The 22,661-nt window shown below is 42.3% G+C and overlaps 1 protein-coding gene across 3 annotated transcripts in view; it reads right to left on the reverse strand.

The window, feature by feature from the left end:
- Positions 1-22,661, reverse strand: part of VPS8 (VPS8 subunit of CORVET complex) — a 95,727-nt gene that overhangs the window by 65,243 nt on the left and 7,823 nt on the right. For 2 of the 3 annotated variants that reach the window (XM_064457151.1, XM_064457152.1), the window contains 12 exons: positions 22,100-22,469; positions 21,226-21,294; positions 18,378-18,508; positions 16,611-16,704; positions 15,590-15,622; positions 14,098-14,152; positions 5,307-5,431; positions 3,661-3,747; positions 2,153-2,220; positions 1,367-1,520; positions 1,205-1,264; positions 254-361 (listed from right to left, as the gene is read on the reverse strand). In XM_064457151.1, the coding sequence (XP_064313221.1) occupies positions 254-361; positions 1,205-1,264; positions 1,367-1,520; positions 2,153-2,220; positions 3,661-3,747; positions 5,307-5,431; positions 14,098-14,152; positions 15,590-15,622; positions 16,611-16,704; positions 18,378-18,508; positions 21,226-21,294; positions 22,100-22,405 (1,290 nt within the window). In that variant the 5' untranslated portion in view covers positions 22,406-22,469. Of the gene's footprint in view, positions 1-253; positions 362-1,204; positions 1,265-1,366; positions 1,521-2,152; positions 2,221-3,660; positions 3,748-5,306; positions 5,432-14,097; positions 14,153-15,589; positions 15,623-16,610; positions 16,705-18,377; positions 18,509-21,225; positions 21,295-21,403; positions 21,440-22,099; positions 22,470-22,661 lie in introns of those variants that run through there. The other variant, XM_064457153.1, reaches the window with a different exon arrangement.

Below are 22,661 nucleotides of genomic sequence, written 5' to 3' on the forward strand. Positions count from 1 at the left end.
AGCAGAAATAAGATAAGCTGCAAATCAACGCTTCTGGAATGCATAAAGCTCATGCCTCCAGATTCTCAGGGAAGGGCACCACTGCTGGCTGAAGAACAATGATGAGCAGGTTTGTTTTCCCAAGCTGGTTGCATGCTGCAGACATCCCTAGCATGCACAGATATCATACTTTCACTGAGACAGAGGCTCAGCCAACTGAATACGTGAATAAGACATGATACCTGAAAAGCAGCATAAAACATCCAAAGTTTACCAGAAGAAAATGAACGACATCTCCTCGACAAAATGCAAGCATGGGGTTCACAGAGTTCTGTACAGCCACAAAGTGCCACGCCAGAAGAGGGACACTAGAAGGATCCATCTGTTAAGACAAAAAGCACAGCCAGGATTTAAGGTACGTAAAGGCAGAACCTCCATTCCAGAACACATGCTGTTCATCAGCTGCTACTCACTGACTTTGCCATGTACACACACAGGCTGTAAAGCAATTTCCTGGTCTGCTGGCAGCTAAGCAGTAGCTTGCTCTCTTTGGTCCAGCCACACGGTTTAGGGGCAACTTGTGTCTCCTGACAAAGTGGATGGCCAGTCAGAACAAAACCTGTGTCCTAGCTGCTTAGTGTAGATCCAGTCTCACATGGACTGATGGATTATGACAAGTTACAGCTTGCTAGCAGCCTTGTCGCCATTCTCCCAATCTAACATATCCCACATCTCCCCCCAGCTGCTTTTCCAAGAGGAATTATACCAGCAACTAGTGAAAGTAAATAATCAAGAGTTTAGAAGACTATTTAGTGCTCTAATTTCACTTTGTTTCTGTCCCTGCAATTAAAGGTTCTATTGTATGCTTCTTATGTAAAGCAATGGCCCCAGTCCAAGGTGACTGTAGCCATAACCAGGTCAACATCCCATCTGTGGGTGCTCCCAGGCTGTAGCAGGGAAAACAAGAAGCTGGGGGACTCCTACATTCCTCCCTTCCTACTTATTGGAGAAATTCAGCATCTCACATAGGTACAGCTTAAAGCAGCTTTTTTACCTCCTCTCTGCCCACAATCTGCACACATCAAACAGATAATCACTGCATTCCACAATGCAGAGTTTACTGTGTGCTGATAAAGTACCAAACACTGGTCCTACTCTCATCCCTTTCATTCTAGGGACTGTTTGCAGCCATAATCCAAAAAGCATGTTTGGCTTCATTACTCACACGACCATAGGGAAAGGTCATCCACACTTTCAGAGATGGCTTCAGGCCAATAACCAGTATCTTCAAGGAAAACAAAAAGGTGAAATAAAATGTTTGAGTATATACCAGAAAACTTCTCCTTCGTGATTCCTCACACAAAGTCCTCTGCAAGCAGCAAGTTACCTTTGTTAGGGAAGCCATGGCCAGCAGTGAATACTGGGTGATAGGATGGTCTCTCAACTCAACTTTTGCATGTAATGGTTCAATACAGCAAACTTCCCCCTTTGAGCCACTGAAGAGACATCGAGATTCACACGTTCTTACTCCCATAACCCTCCTGCAAAGAAGAGTAATCAGCTTGGTGGCTGCCTGTCAAGAAAAGATCATCCTACCAATCTCATGAAATCTCAAGAGTGATCTTTCATAAACATTGTTTCTAAAAAGTCCTTTACACAGCTCCAGGGATCACTTTTAGTGCATCACTTGAAGCAGTCCCATACAGCTGCTCAGATACAGACAAGAATTCCTTAAGATCTTATTTAACAGTAAAGTTCTGGAAATTCCTGGACATGATGAGACTCCCTAAACTGTCGACCCTTCCTCCTTGTCCCTCCTTCTTTTGAAGAGGCCAAGAAGAAAACAAGCAGTTGGGGCAGGGCAGCTCTCGCTAATGAAACAAGGAAAAGCAAGAGGCAGCACTTTTATGACAACTATCAAGAGCCCACAAGGAATGCCAAGATTCTGGACCATACATCGACACCTTAATAACTTAGGCTATTCTTTGACTATTACACTGTCAAATAGCAACTTGCTTGAGTTGTGAAATTATACTGCAGCCCTAAATTACACCTTCAGCATTCAGACAGTAGCTTTATTGACTTCAATGAGGTTTTTTGCTTAGGTTTGAGAAACGATGACCCAGCATTAGTTTCTTGTACTTTCCACAGGTACTTAGAGTTATTGTCTTACTTAAATGACAGTTCAAATACGGAGCCTCCGCTGTCATTGCAAATTGCAAGCGTTGGATCATCTGTAAACTGAGCAGATAATTAGATTAAATGTGGCACTAAGAAATAAACTACAGAAAAATGGATAGGAAAATGTCTGCTATGGCATTTTTAACAGCACACAAAAGTACAAACATTGTACCTACCAGAAAGACACCATTATCATACAGAGTTGAGACAATTACTGGCTTTATGATGTATAAGAAAAGAAAGGTTTTGTGTTTCACTTCCACACCTCCAGCAAGCTCTATTGCTAGACTTTGTTACCAAAGCCGTATTACTTTCTACTGCAGTTCAGAATTACAGCATACCAAAACCTGCATTACCACTAGAACAGGTCACAGCCTCAAGCCCATAAGTTGGTGCCAGAGCTGGTGGATGGGCTGCAGTCATAAACAGACCAAAATCACAAACATTCAGAACCCCTACTGATACCAAATAATCAAAAGGGTCACAGCCACAGCTGAGGCACTCTTCTGGAGCACTTTGCAACCCGGCATCTAGCACCACAAGCATCTGGGCTGTATAGCAGCGTCCGAGTGTTCTTCAATGCTGGTACTGCCATCAGGTCATGAGCATGAGAAGGGGGCCACCAGGAGCAGAGGACCTAGCACAGGGGAATACTCATCTTTATGCACAGGGCAAAGATTGCAGAGATGGAAGCGTGGAAGATGCAGCAGTATGGGGCACCTTCAAGCACACAAAACATTTTTGGTTAGCCCAGTCAGACCAACCATTACATCAGAACCTGTCCTTGAGCAACATGCCCCACCAGGCCAACTACACTAGTTCCATGTGTGACACTATGGGTCCGGGATGCCTCAGCAAGGTCCAGAAAAGGAGGGGAGAGAGAGAAGAGTTTGGGTGATGCACCAAAGTCACGGTTCTGATCAGGCTGCCAAGAAGCGTTTATGCTCTCATAGGAGAGGTCCACATTGAAAAGCCATGCTCAAAATCAGACATGAGTTTGTGTGTAACGACAACACCATGGTGAACAAGAAGTCATAGATTATTTCTCTCTCAACCCAAGCATTCCCACAAAGTTATTTTAAAAAAACTCCTGACAGAAGCTACTTTCCACACTTCGGACTATTAAGTTTAAAGTTGGCAAGTCATGTATCTAATTCAAACCACTGCAAGTTTTAGAGAAATGTATTCTAGCAACTAATTCTTCATAGATTTTGGCATCAGAGAGCAGTTATAACAGACAACAACTGTTGTTTGTTATAATACAACTCACAGCCAATACTAGTATTTCAGCACTGCAAAATAGTCAGTTTCTTTTTTAAACAGAATTTCTGCTTATTTTTCTCACCTCTGGATACTATCGCCATATAGCTCTCAGGTGGCTGCTCTCAACTGTAAATTTAAAAGTACTACACAAGGAAAGTCAACACATCTGACTGAACACAAGTGTGTTTTAAAGAAAAACAGAAGTAGTGTACAAGGAGTACATGTGGTATTTGTTACCTTGATGTGCAAAATGGCTGTTCCTGGTGGGTGGGCGTCTGTTATTGATCGTAGCAGCTTCCCACTGGCCAGATCCCACATTGTGATCTGAAAGCAGATTATTCTCAGTACACGTTTACTGCCACGGGGTTATCTCCATCACCTTGTGCATTAATACATCAATAAATTTCTACATTCCCAATATCATCCTGGGATAGTAGGACCTTCACATCAAAGAAAAATTATCTGAAATCTGTTCCTATGTTGTTTTTACAAGCAGTTTACTTATCTGCTTATATTCTCATTGACAACATTAGAGTTATCTTCACATCTCTGAATTGTGTCCTTTTGGCAAGCTCTCACCACCTGCCTGGACTCACCTCACAGCTATCTGCCTGACAACACAATTAAAGGATGTAAGATACCTTTGAACCACACAACACTGTTCAAAGTGGTTCAATGCATTTCTCGCACAGAATCAGTGAACAGTTGAATAATCTCTGCTAACACCCATCAGCAAAACTCAAGCATCACCACGGCTACCACGAATCTTGTCACTCTTCCTGCATTTGCTCAGCATGACAGGTCAGGTAGGAGTATGCAGCTTGGCTTGCGCTTGGATATTAAATGCAGGCAAGTTCTCAACTAGGAAGCAGGAAATCCCAAACCACTTACTGCATAACTGAGGAAAACTTAGCCCAGAAAAGCTGAGATTACAATTTGAATCAAACTTTTTCTTGGAAATACTATTTTATGAGGTTCCATAAATCATCTATCAAAGCTTTGTAGACCACGTGTTTCAGAACTGCTGCTCCAAAATATTTTATATGAGTATCATTTAAAACTAGCCACTGCTCTGCACAGATCAAATCTGTACTTCCACATGCTCTGGAGCAGTCTGTCATTTAGCCCTATCATAGGCACTGGAGTGTGTTTTATCTAGAATGAAGGTGAAAGCCAAAGGAACCAAGGGAAATGAAACTAAAAAAAAAGCAGCCTTCTTTGTATTCCATTGACCTCTAAATTTTACTAAGTTAACTTCTATTCATTTTGGTTTAACTTTAGTCTTATAACTTTTGTTCAGGAATTGCTCTCTTTAGGTTCAGAGAAGGGCATAAAACTACAACAGCAGACTAAAACCCTTTTTCCCCTACATTCAAAAATGATGCCTCTTCTGTCATACATACAACAGAAGTAAGGTATTAGTAAAAATGAATTTTGGGGCTAGATATGACCTTCAAGAATTTCAAGTCATCGCCACAGTGAAAACTAGCTTTAATTACAAAGCATGGATCTCACAAAGTGACCTAGAAAGACTAAGCTGGTCGTCCTGGTGCACCATTGCACATTTCAGTTTATTGGGAGCAGGACTTACATCACAACAAGCCGCGATTAACTGAATCCTTCACTATATTCTGCGTTACCCACTTCCTCCACAGAAACCTATGCCAAACAATCTGAGTTACGTCACTGGATGCAGGAATTGGCTGGCCAAAAAAGCTCTGGGCAGATCAAGCCATGCATACTGCTTCTCAGCACAAAACCAACTAACAAACAGCCACATATTGAGTGTGCTTAGCTTGGAGCTACTGCCACTTTTGGATAGTCTCTCAGTAACAGCCTGCAAGATGACAGAGCACTGGACCACCCCATCCTATAGGAATTACCTGTCCTTTCGCAAAGCCACAGAGGAGCCTCGAACAGTCATTGTTGATACTGAGAGCAGAGATAGCCCCATACTGGGCCCCAACAGCAGTGCTGCCCAGACACAGCCGAAGAGCCTGGTTTTGATCTAGAGCAGAACAATTCGTAAGAAATTTAAGAGAAAGAAAGAGCAATGATTAAAATTAACACCATGCAATTATTTACATATACAATTCACTTGGGGTACATTAACAATTCACAGGCTTACAGTTAAGTTCTTTAAAAAGAGTTTGCAAGATGAGAGCATGTTAGTACAGAAATAGTGGGACACTGCCTTCAAGGGAAATACAAAAATTATTTCAAAAAGTATAATGCAGGCACAGGGAATATGGAAATGCAGAAGCATTACAAACTGAAGAAACTACTAGAGAAATCAAAGCAATATCTAGCTTTCCTTTTACTATTCTGCAATGGTGCTTAAGTTGTAGCAAGGAAGAAGACAAAAAATTAATTCTATCTTCCAAGCCTTATATTTCTGTATGCTAATTTGAACATCAACTACAAATCCCCAACACAGGCTTTTGGTAAGTGTAGTTTTACATAACTTTGATTCCTCAGTTTTGTTAATAAAGGCCAGAAGCTGGAGGGAAAATTAACTTGTGTCCCCAGGCTGCACAGTTAAAAAGCTCGATGAGTTCTAGTGTGCATAACTAACTTTACAAGGAAATAGCAATGATCACCACCCTGTGACAGAACTTCCTTTACTGAGACACAGCCTACTGCAAAGCAGGTGTGTTAATGCCTGCCCAGCCTCCTAGGGGACTGGACTGCTGCCTGGCCATGCCTTGTCTGCCCCTGCAGACAACGAACAACAGGGACCTCTGGTTCTGCTCACTTCTTGCATGTTCCCACCACGAGACACTAAAAATTGCTTTATAAGATGTTGCACTTCAGGCATTATGACCCTCTGGGGTTACAACCTTCTGCCTGTCTTTGGTGCTTTGCTCTTACAATCTAAGAAAAGAGATGTTCTGGATCTGCTTTTTCTACCTCTCTCCATTTTTGTCCTGCTTCTGAGTGGGAGAGGAAGAAAAGATGCATTGTGAGGACTGTTGGAATGAAGACTAGAGACTTGAAATACATCAGAAGCACCACAATATCCCTGCGCGCAGAATTTCGCCTTGAGCAAGGTAGGGGAAAGACAGGATCCAGGGGAACAGACAGCAGCTGAGCACCAGAAACCCCCTTGGAAGAAATGCCCAAGGCACAGAACACATTTCTCCAAGTTGCAGCACCACGTACTAGATGTGAAACAGAGGAAAGATGTATCTCTCATTTCCTCCCCAATACAAAGTGATGCATTCATCAACCTGCAGACAGACTGATGGCTGAGCACACACACAGTGGGAGTCACCTTTCAAATTCTACCAGTATGAAGAGGCATTAGTGGCAAAGTAAAAAATTCCTTTTCCTGTAAAATCTGGATAGCGGTAGCAGAGAGGTAGGGATAGAGATGGTGTTACAAACATCACTTGTTCTGCACACCAAATGAGACAGGGCCTGGGAGAGACAGAAAGGCCATGCTCGGACTTGCAAATGCATAAGGAAGGCTCAGGTATCATGGAAAACTGTCAGTTTTGATCTAAAACATAACAGTAGGGGTCAAGAGAACACCATATGTTATGGGTGCTCAGAGACATCAGGAGACATCAGAGCACATAGCCTGATGCTGTGTGATGGATGAAGCATCTCCCCTTTCTTCCTCTGCAGTCTGGCTTATGCCAAAACACTGAACATGGGAGTTACGTTTTTCAAATAAGAACTGATGTTTGCTTGTTTATACTTAAAAACATTTCATAAAGATACTGCTTCTACTGTAAGAGGTGTCCAGTTAAACTACAGATAGATGAAGATTATTTTTTACAGTTAAATAATCAGAAACTGTGTAAAACTACTTTTTGTTAGCTTTCCAAATGAATGTGACATTGTTCAAGATAAAACCCCCTGAAAGCAAGGAGACTATGAGGGTTCAAACTGGCTGAACCTACATGTACAGAAGCAGCTCCAAAAGCTCTGACAGTCACACAAGTTACAAAATTTAGGTATCTATTTAAACAGTAAGCCTTGACACTAGCGTTTAACCAAACAGAGGATGTATACAATTCAAGTGGCTATACTGTGAAAGGCTGCCATCATTCAATACTTAAGAGGAACGTGGAGCCAAAACTACTTCAGTATCACTACAGTGAGAAATTAGAAAAGCAACACGCAATTCATTGCATCTGCCATTCAAGCACAACACAGAGCTTTCCTGAAGGTCAGCCTGATGCGACAGAGCAACAGCAAACCACACCACCTTCTGCTCCAGGGGCCAGGCAGGGTATTTCAGCCACCACCTCTATCTACCAAGCACAGGCAATGGAAATGCTTCAAAACCAAGGCTATTACTCTGTACACAACTCTTCTTGTTAGGATAAGATGAAAGCAGAAGCCATGTGATGGAAATAAAAGTCATCCTTTGCCATGCTACTAGATAACACCTTGACATCACTGTGAAAATTGTGTACATGGCATAGATCAGAACAGGTCAAAGAAAAAAAAAAAACATGGAAGATTTCCATGGAAGCTCAGAAAACACAAAGCTACAGCTGGAAAACAAGTTCCCCAGAAAGACATTCTCCAAATGGTGTCCTTCAAGTCCCAAAGAAACTACTCTTGTTCCAGATCTGGAAATACAGTTCAATTACAAAAAGACCATCTGCTAACCATAGAAATATGTTTAAAAACAAGGTGAACACTGCAGCTTTTGCTATTAAAGACAAATTGCATTCTGTTCCTTCCACTTCAGCTTAAACCTGTCAGTAAGTCAATCAATAACCTGTTTCCTGTGAGGCATGAAAAAGGAGAATCTTTCACAGCTTTCTCTGAAAAGGGAAGCTACTTCAGAATCACCACTACTTTCAATCCAGCTTTACATCTTCATATGTATACCCAGTATGAACTTTCAAATCTATTTTCTTCTTCCCTCACCCACATCAATTCAAAACAAACAAGACCCCACTCCATGCCAAAATTATATGTTCTGTATAACTCAAGTTATCCCTTCCTAAGAAGGAAGTGCCCGTTGTTTGCCAGAGATGCATTTTCAGAGTTGAAAAATGATCACTTGGAAACTGAACCCCAGAGAAACCCATGCCAGTACTTGTTTCCAGCTAGCTGAAAGATGACACGCAAGGAGAAGCTATTAGATAAGATTAAAACAAAACAAAAACCAAAAATAACTACAAATAAGATGGATGAAATTGCTTCCAAAGCAAAGCAAGATACCTGAATCAATGAGTTCCTATTAATTACCTGGTAGAGTAATAAAAATGGATAAAAGCAAAAGGTTATGAAAGCTGATCTGATGATTTTCCAAACTAGTATTATCTGCTTTCAGATAAGGCATCTGTAGAATTAATCATAAAAAGCTTTTTCCAAACGCTTGAAACAAAGGTGGCTATCAATTGTCAAAAAAAAAATTGTTTCTAATTTTGCATTTTACTTAAAGCAATTCTTCATCTGAAAAGCTTTTGGCAGTAACTACTTGTGTTGCTCTCAAAGTCTGAAGGAAAAATGAGATGGCACTTTGATACAGCTCTACGAATAAAGTAGAAGTAACGAATAAAACCAAGATTGTGAATAAGAAATAAGTCACTTTCCAGAACAAAGGAATAAGCATAGCACTCCAGAAGTCATTACTTCTCAGATCACCAGGTTTTCATCAAGATCTTTTCCTTAAGCCATGATTTTCCTGAGTTTGAAAGGTCTGCTTTACTTCCTGCAGAATTACTCAAATATTACAATTTTTATGAATAGGTCCTTTCCCTCCACCTTTATCAGATATTATCAGTACCAGTAAATGCTCTCCCAAGGGGTATAGCTCTCTCGGGACTGGGGATCAGGAAGACAATACATGGTGAGCTAATGGGACAGGCTGCAGACACCATCTCATCCAATAACGCAGCTGCTGTCCCCTAAGCCAGAGCATGCTGAACCCTCCATCCCCGCCCTCAGCCTAAGCTAGTAAAGGGATTACTCAGAGCAGGGCTTAAGTCAGACCACCTGTGGCTACGATGTGAGGAACCCACTGCTCGCTCCTCAGCTGCATAGCTGGTGCACGAACAGGGCTTTCAGAAGTTGCTTGCATGCGTTTCACAGTTTCTGGCTTGTGGCTCTTTGCACTGTGTTCCTACTCCATAATGCTCCCCCTTGACAGCTCTCAGGCAGAAACAGATGGATGGTGATCTCATGGAAGAGCCTTTGTCCTGCCCCGAAATAAAGCCTTTACAAACAGCTATGGACCTGCTGCCCTAAAACATTATAAATAGCACATTTACCTGCTCCTCCGCTGTTCTTGCCTGGAGAATTTAGAAGAGTGCAAGGCACATGCATTCAATAAGCAATTCTCAGACTGGCCAGCAGTATTATTCACTGACTGGTTACTGCACTGCCTTACTTGCTGTTTATCTGGCTTCTTAAATTCTGGCACAGACAACATGCAAACTGGGTAAGACAGGAGTTGTTCATGCAGGGTAAGTGCACAGTGCAGTGTTACTGTACCTTTTCCTTTTCAGTCCACACAGAAAGGGCCAGAAGAGGAAAGAAAAAGCCAGAAATCAATACAAAAGAAAGGACTGATGTAAAAAATAGCATATATGTGATAATCTTCGAAGACAGGGAGAACCTTCAGATTTTGTTGACAGTGTTTCCTTCTGTTAACATTTTCCCTTTTGATTTATTCAGGTAACTGAGAGGATGCTGTGACAGCTAGTGTTTTAAAACCAAGTAGTGTAAAAAGTGTATGGAATCACTGAAGAAAAAGGAGTTTATAAATTTGGTCTTCACTGTACTGAAAACAAAAAAAAAAAAGTCACTGTGAACTTCGAGTTTATGTATGGTAAAACTATTTTCAACAGTTACCACCAGCCAGCCAAAAAACAACCAAAGACAACAGTCCCCAAAATCTAGTTTTAATGCTGCATTTAGGCACTTACACTACCTGTTCTCTCAAGATATCATGCTACCCCCACACCTCAACAAAGACTTAGGACACTAACCATAAGTTTTACGGCCAACAGAGAAAATAAGTCATTCAACACTAATCAAAACAAAGTTTAGCTATACAGAAGTTTTCTGCCCAGAACATAAAGCCTCCATGAACAATAACATATTTCAGTGAGTTCTGATTGAGGGCTAGTTTTTAAGTAGTGCAAAAACCTCTTAGGTCTTCTGGAAAGATGGAGGAAAAAGAACTCTAAAGATTATTTGTTTATTCTTACAGGCTTGCTGGGAGAGCAGTTTGCCACTCCAGCTAACAATCCTCAAGAAAAGTCATGGCACACAGCGTAATTGTTTATTTGCACAATGCTCAACTCCAAACAAGTTTCAGAGAGAATTTGGCAAAAGGATGGCCCCAATCTATAAAAAAAAAAAAAAAAGAAAAAAAGTCCACCCACTGAGCACAGCACTAGAAACAAGCTAAGGGTCATATTCCAAAGGCATAAAAAACTATCATTATCCAAATGTGGTAACAAAGCATCAAATAGAAGATAAACTACCTGAAAGATAGGTAAAAAACAACAGCACCAAACTCTTCTCAGTAATGTCAGGTCATGTAACAAACAGCAAACACCAGAAATGGCAGATTGAGAGGTTTAAACGGATTGTTAGGAATTTCCCCCCCTGCAAGATTATGTGGCCCTGGAGCAGGCTATCAGATGAGTGTGTGCATGCATGCTTGCCTGTTGGGCAGTATTTTTCTTCCATATGAGTTTTTCTAGCCAAGTCTTGGCAAAGCCAGAGCTGCCCCAACCCAGTTATTGGTGACAGTCCTGCACCAAAGAGGGGGGGTGACTACAGGCCTCCAGACATCCCTCCCTACCAATGCTTCTGCAACATTTACAGGATATCAAAGAGCTGGCATCTAATCCAACTCTAATCCACAAGGAAAATATTGTTTTTCAAAGATTAGGTGCGCAATTTGAGAATTGTCCTGTGATAACTTTTCAAGAGCCAACAGAAGCATTCAGAAAAGTAGAAGGAAAGCTACGCAAGACTTCCTTAAAAAGGACGAAGCAGACAAATCAAGAGGTACAGGTGGACTATAAGAAGAGACAAACAGAATAGCTAAAGTCAAATATATTAAAGAAAAAATAAAGGGTTAAAAAATTTGCTAACAACACAAAACTATCCAGAGAAATTTGAACATCAGAAACATTCAACCAGAAAATGGACCTACATTTTTGCAGGCAGAAAAAGGTGATATTTCCATTGTGCAGTATAAACCATGCACGCAGCTTACAAAACTTCTGGGAATAAATCTCATCCTAATTAACACATCTAGCAGAAAAACATTTTCATAAAAAAAGTACGAAACTGATGGGTCTACAGACATAAACTGCTTGTTTAAGTTACAGAATAAAACTGAGCCAGAACACTAATCCTCTCTTTGCACACAAGGCTGTGTTATACAGCCATTTCCTGAGAGGATTTCTCTCTTTGCAGATACATCTGAAAGCACTGGGGTCAACACCCAATTTTGGCTACAGAACTAAAAGAATTTAGCAGAGAACAGAAGTGTCCAGGAAGCATTTGTGCCCATATCTGAAACAAAGTTGGATGACACACTTCCATTCCTCATCACCTTTAAATTACAGCATAGGCCTACAGAATAACTTTGGTTGCAAGGGAGCTGTGGAGGTCTCTGGCCCAGTCCTGCTGCTCCAAGCAAAGTCAATGAGATCAGCTCACTCAGGGCCTTGCCGAGTTTTGAATATCCCCAAGGAAGGAGATTCCACAACCTCTCTCAACCCTTATCTAATGCTTCAGTACCCTCCTGGTGAAAAATTTAATCAGAGCTTCCCATGTTGCAGCTTGGGTGCACTGCCTCTTATCTAACACCATGGACCTTTGAGAAGGGTCCGAGTCCTTCCTCTCTATACCTTTCCATTAGGTAGCAGAAGACAGCAGCATGACGTCCCTATGATGTCACCTTCTCTCCATGCAGAAGAAACCCAGTTCTCCCAGCCTCTCCTCATGCATCATGGGCATTGGCCCTGTAATCATCTAGGTGACACCCCTCCACTACTCACTGCAGTACATCGATGTCTTTCTTGGACTGAGCAGCCCAAAACTGGACACAGTACTTCAGATGGAATCTCACAAGTGCAGAATATAGAGGAGTAATAATTTTCCTCAACCTGCTGAATGCACTTGTGATAATACAGCCCATGGCTGTATGAACAATAACTTTATATGTTTCAATAGATCAGAAAGCTTTAAAGACCCTGATGCAAGTATGCTGAGAAATTCTTCAACGCATTGACAATTTATTTTAATAAAAGCCAATGAGTGGAAAGCTGGCATGGTGCCAGGTTTCCTAGAGGCCACAAAATTAACTGAATAACTACAGAGCCTTGCAAAGATCATGGCCAAAATAACAGTAAACATGTTGGTCCAAAGTAATCAACGGTGTAACAAAGAAAACTTTGCTTAAACACACTTGCACTGAGCAAAACAAATCTTAAAAAATACATCACTTGAAACACCATAGCATACTAAGCACCTTGGACATTCAGGCATTCAGTGGTCCATCCTCTTAAACGGACTTGATGCAGAAATAATCATGACAGAGGTAAAAGTGATCCTTCCTCTTTGCATGATTAGAGTCCTAGAGTCCCCTCTGGAGAGTAAAATGCTAAAAATACCTTTTCCATGACACTTGCAGAGAACAGCTTCTTGGTTAAAAGGTTACTGACTTCATAGTGTCTGCATGTAGAGCACGCAGTAGGAAAATCAGAGTAAAAATGTGTTCCACATTAGTGATATTGCAGGGATATTTGTCCACATACTGGACAAATTTTAGAAAAACCACAAATGTCTACTACTAAAAACCTCAGTAAGATCATGTGTAGCAGATAAGTTGTTTGTACTCAGATTATGCACATCCTGTAATTGTTTCAATCCTGGATTGAGCAAATGGCAAATAGTTTAATGTCTAAACACCCAGGCAGGTCAGTCTTACACTGTCACAGTCTTTCCCATCCTTCTGTTGTACCCTGTCCCCCATAAATTTTGGTCTCTTGAATAATTTCAGCCAACTTCAAAAGAAAAGTAAAGAAGATAATGAAATTTCTGGGTTTGTTAGCGATTTGGTGCTGCATAGACAAAAGGCAAAAAAAACTTGATGTAAGCTGGATAAACAGAGGCACAAACTCAGAAACTTTTTTAAGAAAGTTTGGTGATAAGAGGAAGGAAAGAATAACAGAACGGACACAGAGGTGACTGGTGCAGGGAAAGGTCAAGGAAGGAGAAACTTATGACGTAAGCCTGTAGGTAGCCATGGGTCAGAAGTTCCACTTCCCACGGTAATGCTGGCAGCTATTATGTCATAGGGCAGATGATGATTAACACTATATGAGATGACAGTTATATACTGGTTCTGGTTTATTCCACATGAAAACAGGGTAATTCATATTTAAACATAGAAAAGGCTCTTTAGACAGTTGCCACAGAGCTAAATTGCTCAATATCAGTGTGCCAATCCCCAACAAAGCAGAAGAAATATGTGAGTAAGGACAACTAAAGTATTACTTGTGCTTTATTTCTTTACTGAAAGAAAATCACATTTAGCACAAACAGAACATATTAGAAGAAATCCACCCTGCAGTTCTAATTCAGGCTGCGGTTTTTGGCTTGTGTTTCAGTTGGTTTGTTGTTTTGTTTTGGTTTTTAAGATCATTAAAATGCAAAAAAATAAAAATTTTAACTTACCAAATATCAGTGCTAATCCATGGGAAGTCCCCACTGCTATCAGATTCGATGCTGCCTGAAATAGTCATGCAGAAAGATTGAAAGTAGAAGAAATGTCAGTCACAAATGCACCACTTCAACTCTCACTACACTCATGCAAAGTTTGCCAAAAGAGGAAGATTTAGAAAGTCATAGATATAAACATTTTCACATTTGTTAAATGACAAGCAATTCCTACATGAAAGCTAGAGAAGTATTACATGTGACCAACTATCACACAGATTTTCTCAAGTTTAGAGGGCTGCCTTCTCCTCTGCCGTTTGAAATTCAGATGCTCAGAGTGGTACCCACAGTGAAATTTCTTCTCTGTAAAGTCAGCCTCATGCTTTTGGTGTGGTAGCTGAGTAGAAATACTCAGAGGGTTTTTCTCACTCAGCTGCTACATCCACACCTGAACTTTTCTACAATGCCAGGCAGCACTGGTCCCCTGAAGAGACAATCCACAGCAAGCCCAGAGACTCCAACTTCCTTCCATGGGCAATTAAACATAGCTCCAAGATTCTATCACACTTGCAAACCTGCATGCAATTAGATAAAACTTCATAGAAATCACATAATGATGTAGATATATTAACATTGTTCTACTTTTTATTTCTTAGCAAGTGTAAGATTAAAAAAATTAAGTGCTTTAATGTCTGGAGTATGTAAGTACAGATTTTTATCCTATGCGCACATCAGTCACAGTGTACTTCCAATTTTGCTGTGCAACCTTTTGCCTTCAATGTGACTACGGGTGTTTTCCTTTTTTAAACAAGAAGTATAATTTCTTATGGATTGCTGCTACGCCAGTCAAAGCAACCAAGAACACCTTTAGTTTCTTTGTAAAACAACACTCATTTCACAAGGACAGAACAAATACTTTCTGTACTTCACCTACTTAAGATGTTCCTCTTCTCCTTTAACTATAGGCAGATTCACTTCTGACATATTTTAATTATCATGCTTAACTTCCAAGAAGTTTAATGCAAATTGGTAAGCAGGAGTATCTTTCAGACAGGCTTTTAGTGAAATTTTGTCTTTTGAGGTCATATTTCAGTTACATCAGAGCTGTAGAGATCTTGACCTTTATGAGCACTTCAGTTTAAGTTTCTTTAAAAAAACCTGTTAGGAGTCAACACAATAACTGGCAAAGAAGAAACAGCTATGGCAATGTAATGTGTTTAACAGAATGCTCACCTTACGGGGAAAGGTTAGGTGCTCAACTAACAAGCCCTGGTGATGACATGAAAAAGGGGAGAGCATGGGCCTTGATCAGCAGAGGGGCAGCTGGGCAGTTAAGAAAGGCTGAACTCTGCCCCCAGGAACTAGATCTTTCATGCTGCTTCTCCCACCCCTCATATTTGAAAATCCTTAGTAAGGGTAAGAGGGAGGATGCGTTTATCAGCTGTCTTAAATGACTGCTTTAACAAGCTTGCATGAAAACTACCTACACAGGACTTGTTAGAGTACTTACGATTGCAGTGGGCAAGCCAGCATCCACTTTGTCCTAGAAAAACAGGACAAGTCATGAGTAAGAGAGACAGAACTCCCAGCTCCTTGCATGCCTCTGATAAGTAGAACTACAACACGCAGAAAAATCAACAAAAGCTGCATTTCAATAGTCCCACCAGGGCAGACAGCTTTGAGGGAACTACTGGCTAGAAATACTCAGAAGGGATAAGGAAGTGCACAGAAATGGAGAGGAACCAGAATATCCTGTAATTCCATATGAAAGTTACCGTGTTGTTCTTATAACAGCCTAATCTTAACAAGTTTTCTGTATTCTCTGTGTACACAGCATAGACATCAACTGCAAAACTACTTCCCTCTCCCCTCTTGAGCACACCTTACTAGCTTCCCATTCAGGTGGCTAACCCACACCTCCATCCATGCAACTAACCGCCAGCGGCAGCACACTAACACTAAGACCCTAATCACACAGCCATCGCAACACACTCACAGGCGAGTCACTTGTATTCTATTCTAACAAGCCTACCTCGCATGTTTCAGAAATCATACACTTTATATATCACCACCTTAGCTCTGATCACAGACAGTCAGTTTTCCCCTAGCTCGATTCCACACATGCTTGACATGCAGTCACAGACAGGGGAACACGCAAACCTGCTGCTTGCTCAGCTCAGAACAGTGAGTTCTGTGCCTGCTGCATGCATTAAGCAAAGCTGTTTCCTGCATCTTCAAGCAAGCAGAACAATAGAACCGCTACTGTTATATATTAACATTTCCCACCAGGTTTAATGACATCTAGCAACAAAATCAGTGTTAAAGAGGACCTACCATATTGCTGCTGCAATAAGTCAGCTAATGCCTAATTCACTACTGGCTAGAGATTACTACTTAGTAGTTTACGTATCAAACATGTTAGTATTATCCAGAACTAATAGTAGGGGGAGGGAGGAGATCATGCAGCCCTCCACACCAGAAGCAGCTCAAATTTTTCTTAATGGATGCAACCAGGAGAAAGAGAGACTTACTGCTGCAGACACTATTTGGGCAGAAATTCCTTTCAGAAGTGAGAGCCGTATAACTGATCCATGGAGTGACAGAGAATCTGGGATTTTTTTCTTCCTGAAAAAAAAATGAGAAATAAACCAAATGCATTAGAGCAAAATAAAAGTTTGGAACTTTGCCTGACCCACAGTTAAACCAGCAGGTAAATTCCACATGCACCTGTAACCCATGCAGTTTCAATTTTTATTCCTGGGACCTACATGCACAGAATGAAACAGACATGTTATCATTAGCACAGCCTGCTACACACCACTGTGCCTGCATAAAATTTTTAACCCATCTCCCAGGGGAAGAAAAAAAAAAGTTCTTCAAACAAATTGTCAGTTTCAATCGCGTATCTGCAAACCTTAGAACTGATTAATAAAGCCTGAAAGCAACATTTCTGCTCTTCAGTTAATCTTCCAGTGAGTCAGGAAGTTTCAGCCTTTAAAGGTGAATATCTAATGAAAATACTCAGTTGGAAAAGTTTCATTAGCAGAATACAGACCCCTAGGAAAACTGGATATATGCTTAAAGAATAACACTCAATTAAAACACAGCTGATCTGACATGAAAGATTAAGTGTTTCTGGAGAAAATGTCTTTAAAAAGTAAATAGTGTACAGAGGACAGTTATTTCTAAAGAGCACTGGTATACTGTAGCACAAACAGTAGAGGGAAAACCCCCAGGAAAGTTGCAATCCTATTGCCAAACACCACCAGAAAGCCAAATTTCCAAAACTAACATGTAAACATTTGGATCTTGTCTCTCCAGAGGTGCACAAATAAGTAGCTCACATGTAGGCTGAAGAAACATGTTAATAGCTTAAATTATGGCTAAGGACCCATAAACATGGCCACTAGCTTCCCCCAGAGATGACAATAACACTTCCAGGTTTTTCTGCCCGTTCTGTACTGGAAAATATTTAAGCCACTCCAAGTAACATTTCCCTCAATACAAACCGTCTTATTTTAAAAAAGAAGGGACAGTGAGTCAGTATGCCACCATAAACCATCACACTTAAGAGTGTTTATATCCTATGCAATTGCTCAGGCAACAATCACAACTTCTCATGGCACATAAGAATGCTGTGGGAGTAGCTCAGGATGTAGGATCAGGCCATCATTTGAATAATTAATGAGACCAGTCAGCAGTATTATAGCTAATTACCACACTCCAGGCTGCTTTTAGGTGTCAAGATTAGCATCCCATTTACAGGAGTGACAGCAGCTCACTCACTCACCAGTTGCTTGCAGACTCTGCAAGTCATCAGACACCTTTGAAAGATTTTCTTTAAAGTCATCATGGTTCAGTGTTTTAGAGATTTCATTTAAATCAGATAATTTTAAATACTCCATCTCCTACAAAATGCATTTATTGCTCCAACAGGGAAATTACTCCTCGTGCAAAACCAAATCCCATCTTTGCCTGCTTGACCCTGCAGGAATAACACTGTTCTGTCAAAAGCAGCTTCACTGGTGTCCCTGCAGCATCCCCCTGGAACTCCAGCTTTAGGATATAACAACAGGAGACAAAATCCACACGTGCAATTACGGGTTCCTACCCAGCTAACAGACAAATTGTGTCCTCAGAGCAAAGCTCAGGGAGGAGGTGCCTTAGGAAGCTTCAACTGTTCTTAGCTTTGGATTGTCCTCCTAACAACTCAAAAAAAGAAGAAATAGTTTTTAATGCATATAAGCAGTGATCTTTCAAAAATCATTTAACCTCCCAGGCTATCAGTCCTGCAGTACCTTTTCAGGTGTGTCCGGTCCCCACTATCAGAGCTTGCTACAGAAGATGTGTCGTAGGAGTGTGTATCCGTGTTATCAATGTTCAAGAGAAAGGGATCCTCCAAAATGAAAGACTCTTCTTCATCATCAGTCTGAAGGAAGACAATCACCACAGCTTACTAAATGTTCAAAATACACAACACCCTAACTGAAATATTAGCAAAACAGCATCAATTAAGCAGAAAAATCAAGGAGAGCGCCTCAGATGTAAAAAACAGAACTATGTATTATTTTACTAAACTGATTCTGTGAAAGAACCAGTTTCCAGAATTCACAATAATCACAGAAGTGAGCTACAAAGAAAGTTATTCAAGTAATCATTCTTCCCCAGATATGATCTACTCCATCAAAACTTTAACAGGCCTTTAACTAAGCTGTTCTCAAAAGTTTCCAGTTGCCAAGAGAAGGCCTAGAACTCATCATCTACTCCAGCACTTCACCAAGTGGTGGCTAAGAGTCTAGCAGTCCCTCCAGCTGCTATGAGGGTTGACTTTGCTCTTCTCTAGTGATCTCACTCTCTGCAGGCTTAGCATGGAATTGTTTTTATAGTAATTTTTAAATGTCCATTCTCCCCAGTGCCTTCAAAATTCAGTACAGCTCATATTCTTCTCGAAGCACAGAGCCAGAGAGAGAAACACAATACCCCATCTAATGCCAAATTTGCTGAGAACACAGGAGGTGCTCATTTGTCTCTCAGCTGATGGTCCTGTGCCCAGTAAGTATCTTTTTTTTCCCCCCAGTGCAGCTGTATACCTTTTTCGCTCAGTCAGGTTGATCTCCACTAAAACCCTTTTCAGAAGACGCTTTGCCAGTCATTCCCATCCCATATCCACTGAGATACACAGCACTACAGTAAAACTTTATATTTGTCTGCACTGAACTATGTTTTCTTCAGATTACCTCTCAAGTTTAAGACTACCAAGAAAATACTGCTCCAACATGGATGTATCCGCATCTCCTGACAGTTATCACCCAAATTCCATAAGTTCCCTCTACCCTCATCACCCAAGGCATTAGCAGAAATAAGGCACACCCCTGTATGCTGCCCCTCAACACCCCCTTCTCCTTGGGCAGCAACCACCAATGACTATTCCTCTCATTCCTAGACTACATCTGTTTGGGGCACCTTATACTTGCATCTTTCATATAGCTTTTTAAAGGAAACGTCACCTCTCCCAGCCTCCTTTCCCTTTATGCTGGCTTCCTAGGAAGTCCAACCACCAATTTGGTGAAAAGGACCTGGGGGTGTTGGTTGACAGATGGCTATAAAAGAGCCAGCACTGTGCCCAGGTGGCCAAGGCGACCAACAGCATCCTCGCTTTTATAAGAAATAGCATGGCCAGCAGGAGTAGGGAAGTGATCACACCCCTGTACTTGGAACTGGTGAGGCCTCACATTGAATACTGTGTTCAGTTTTGGTCCCTCAGTACAAGAAGGGCGTTGAGTAGCTGCAGCACATCCAGAGAAGGGCAACGAAGCTGGTGAAGGGTCTGGAGAACAAGGAGAGATGAGGGAACTGGGGTTGTTTAGCCTGGAGAAGAGGAGGCTGAGGGGAGACCTTATCGCTGTCTTTAACCACCTGAAAGGCAGTTGTAGTGAGGTGGGTGTTGGTCTCTTCTCCCAAGTCACTAGTGATAGTACAAGAGGGGATGGCCTCAAGATGCTTCAGGGGAAGCTTAGATTGGATATTAGGAAAAATCTATTCACTGAAAGTGTTGTCAAGCACTGGAACAGGCTGCCCAGGGCAGCGTTCACCATTCCCAGAGGTACTGAAAACACATGTAGATGTGGTGTCTGGGGACATGGTTTAGTGGTGGACTTGACAGTACTGGGTTAACGGTTGGACTTGATGATCCCAAAGGTCTTTTCCAACCTGAACTATTCTGATTCTATTCTATGATTCTCATTTCTGCAGTTTATTACTAAACCTGTCTTCTTGGAGTTTGTCTTTACCTCCATGCCCTTCTTTTCTGTTCTAAGAATCTCACAGAATGGTAGGGGTTGGAAGGGACCTCTGGAGATCATCTTGTCCAACCCCCCCTGCTTGAGCAGGGGGCACAGGAACACATCCAGGGAAGGAGACTCCACAACCTCCCTGGGCAGCCTGTTCCACTGCTCTGGCACCCTCACAGGAAAGATTCTTATGTTCAGCTGGAACTTCCTGTGTTCCAGCTTGTGCCCATTGCCCCTTGTCCTGTCCTTGGGCAGGACTGAAAAGAGCCTAGTCCCATCATCCTGACACCCACCCTTTAGATAAAAATGCACTGAATTGGACAGAAGTGAGAAAAGTCAGTTCTCCCCTACAAGGTACGACAGGAAACATCAGATGCTGAGACAGTTCATCACTCCTGCCAGATGACTAAATTCATGAAATGGACAACATAAATGGAATTGTGTAGAATCTAGTTCTCATCTCTTTCCACAGCTTAAGAACTACTCAGAGCTCTCTGCATTCAGTTTTAGCTAAAACATAAAAAGTTGTTGTTTCATGACTCTGACCTTTAATGGACTGTATAGTCTCCAGGTGACTGCCCAAATCCACAGGTGAACATGCTTAAATTTGATGGAAACCCTTTACATTTCAGCTGTGGCTATTTTGACTGAAAAACCAAAATTCCTTATTACACACTGCACAGCAATTACTCAACTGAACATGTGCTTTGTAGGCTATCAGTATCAGGAAATTATGAAGTCATACGATTTTATTTCCCAGAAAAAAACAATATGAGAAGAGCCAAAGGAGCATCCGCTGTCTCATGTTAGATCATCACTGTACTGGAGCTGGCTGCACAGCCAACACACCACTCACCTCATTTAAGATGCTCTCCAGTGTTGGAGGGGTATCAACTTGAGGAATGTCAAACTCTTTGTCATCGATCTGTACATCAGAAACCACAGGTTGAGTTCAGGTTACCTATTCCACCTTCCAAATTTATTTTTAACTAAGGAAAAAAAAAGCACCTATGCATGCACTCCTTCCAACCTACCTCTGCCCAGAAAGGCACCATATATATACTACAGAGTCTCTTATACAAAATGCATTCACTGCAATAGAAGAGATATTTATTATGATAATTATCTAGTAGTTCTCAGACTTTTGCCCAGACCTGAAATTTCAAATGCTTTTTTTTTTTTTTAATTTCCATAGTTTGCCACTACCAACATTATACTCCCTGTCTAATACAGGTAGACATCGACACATAAGATGCTCTGACTACTTGCTAATGGGAAAAAGGATAGGTTTCTTAAAGGTACCTTTATCTGAAATTGGCATTACTGAAAATCAGCTTTGTTACAGCAGGAAAGCCAGCCCTACTCGAGTACGTAACTGCAGCCGCTCTGCCCCCACACCTCCCCCGCGTCTGTTCCCACTGACTTAACACTGGCTGACTACAGCGCTAAGGCCTGACACAGCGTCTCCCAGAACGCGGGATCATTTTAAACTCTTGACTACCTGCTCCTCCAGCACTCTGGCCGCACCAGCCTGGCTGTTACCTGCGTGCTGCCCACCAGCGCGAGCCGCAGGGGTGCGAGTCCTTAGGGGAGAGCTAAGCGCGGCGGAAGGGACCCGCCGGAGCCCTTCCCAGCGGCCGGGGCACGACGCGGCCCCGCCGCCCGGCCCGGCCCGGCCCTGCCCGCCGCCCGGCCCTGCCCGCCTCCCCGCGCCGAGCTTTGCGACGCACCAGCTCGCTGCGGGAGTCCAGCTCGCGGTCCAGCTCCGCCGCGCTCAGCCGGTGCGCGGGTGGCTCCGGGCCCGGCTCGGCCTCTGCTCCCGCGGGGCAGGCACCCTGCTCCGCCGCCGCCGCCTCCATGGCCAGGCTGCGGGACGTCCGCCACCGCACCAGGCCGGCGCCGCCAGGACTCGAACCCGCGTCTGGAGACGCCCCATTCCCTGCGCAGGCGCGGCCCGCCCCCGTGCCGGCCTTAAGGGGGCCGCGGCGCCCCGCGCTGCCGGAGGGATGGAGGGACAGAGCCGACGGTGCTGCCATACGAACTGCTTTTATTTAATGGGAAATCCCGCGACTGCTCCACCGGACCGACGGGCGCATTAGCCTCCGAATAAAGGAAAAGGGGAAAAAAATTAGTAATAGATAAAAGAAATGAAACACAGAGATTAACATGCACTGCACCCCTTCCAGACCCACACTGCCATAGCTGAAGTGGGTTTTGCTACAATTGCCAGCAGTTTGGGGCCCAGGATTTGGTGTGCATAGCACCAGCTTGCAGCTGTGTCCCAGCAAAACC

The sequence above is a fragment of the Phalacrocorax carbo genome, chromosome 7, assembly GCF_963921805.1.
Source record: "Phalacrocorax carbo chromosome 7, bPhaCar2.1, whole genome shotgun sequence".
Lineage (NCBI taxonomy): Eukaryota > Metazoa > Chordata > Aves > Suliformes > Phalacrocoracidae > Phalacrocorax > Phalacrocorax carbo.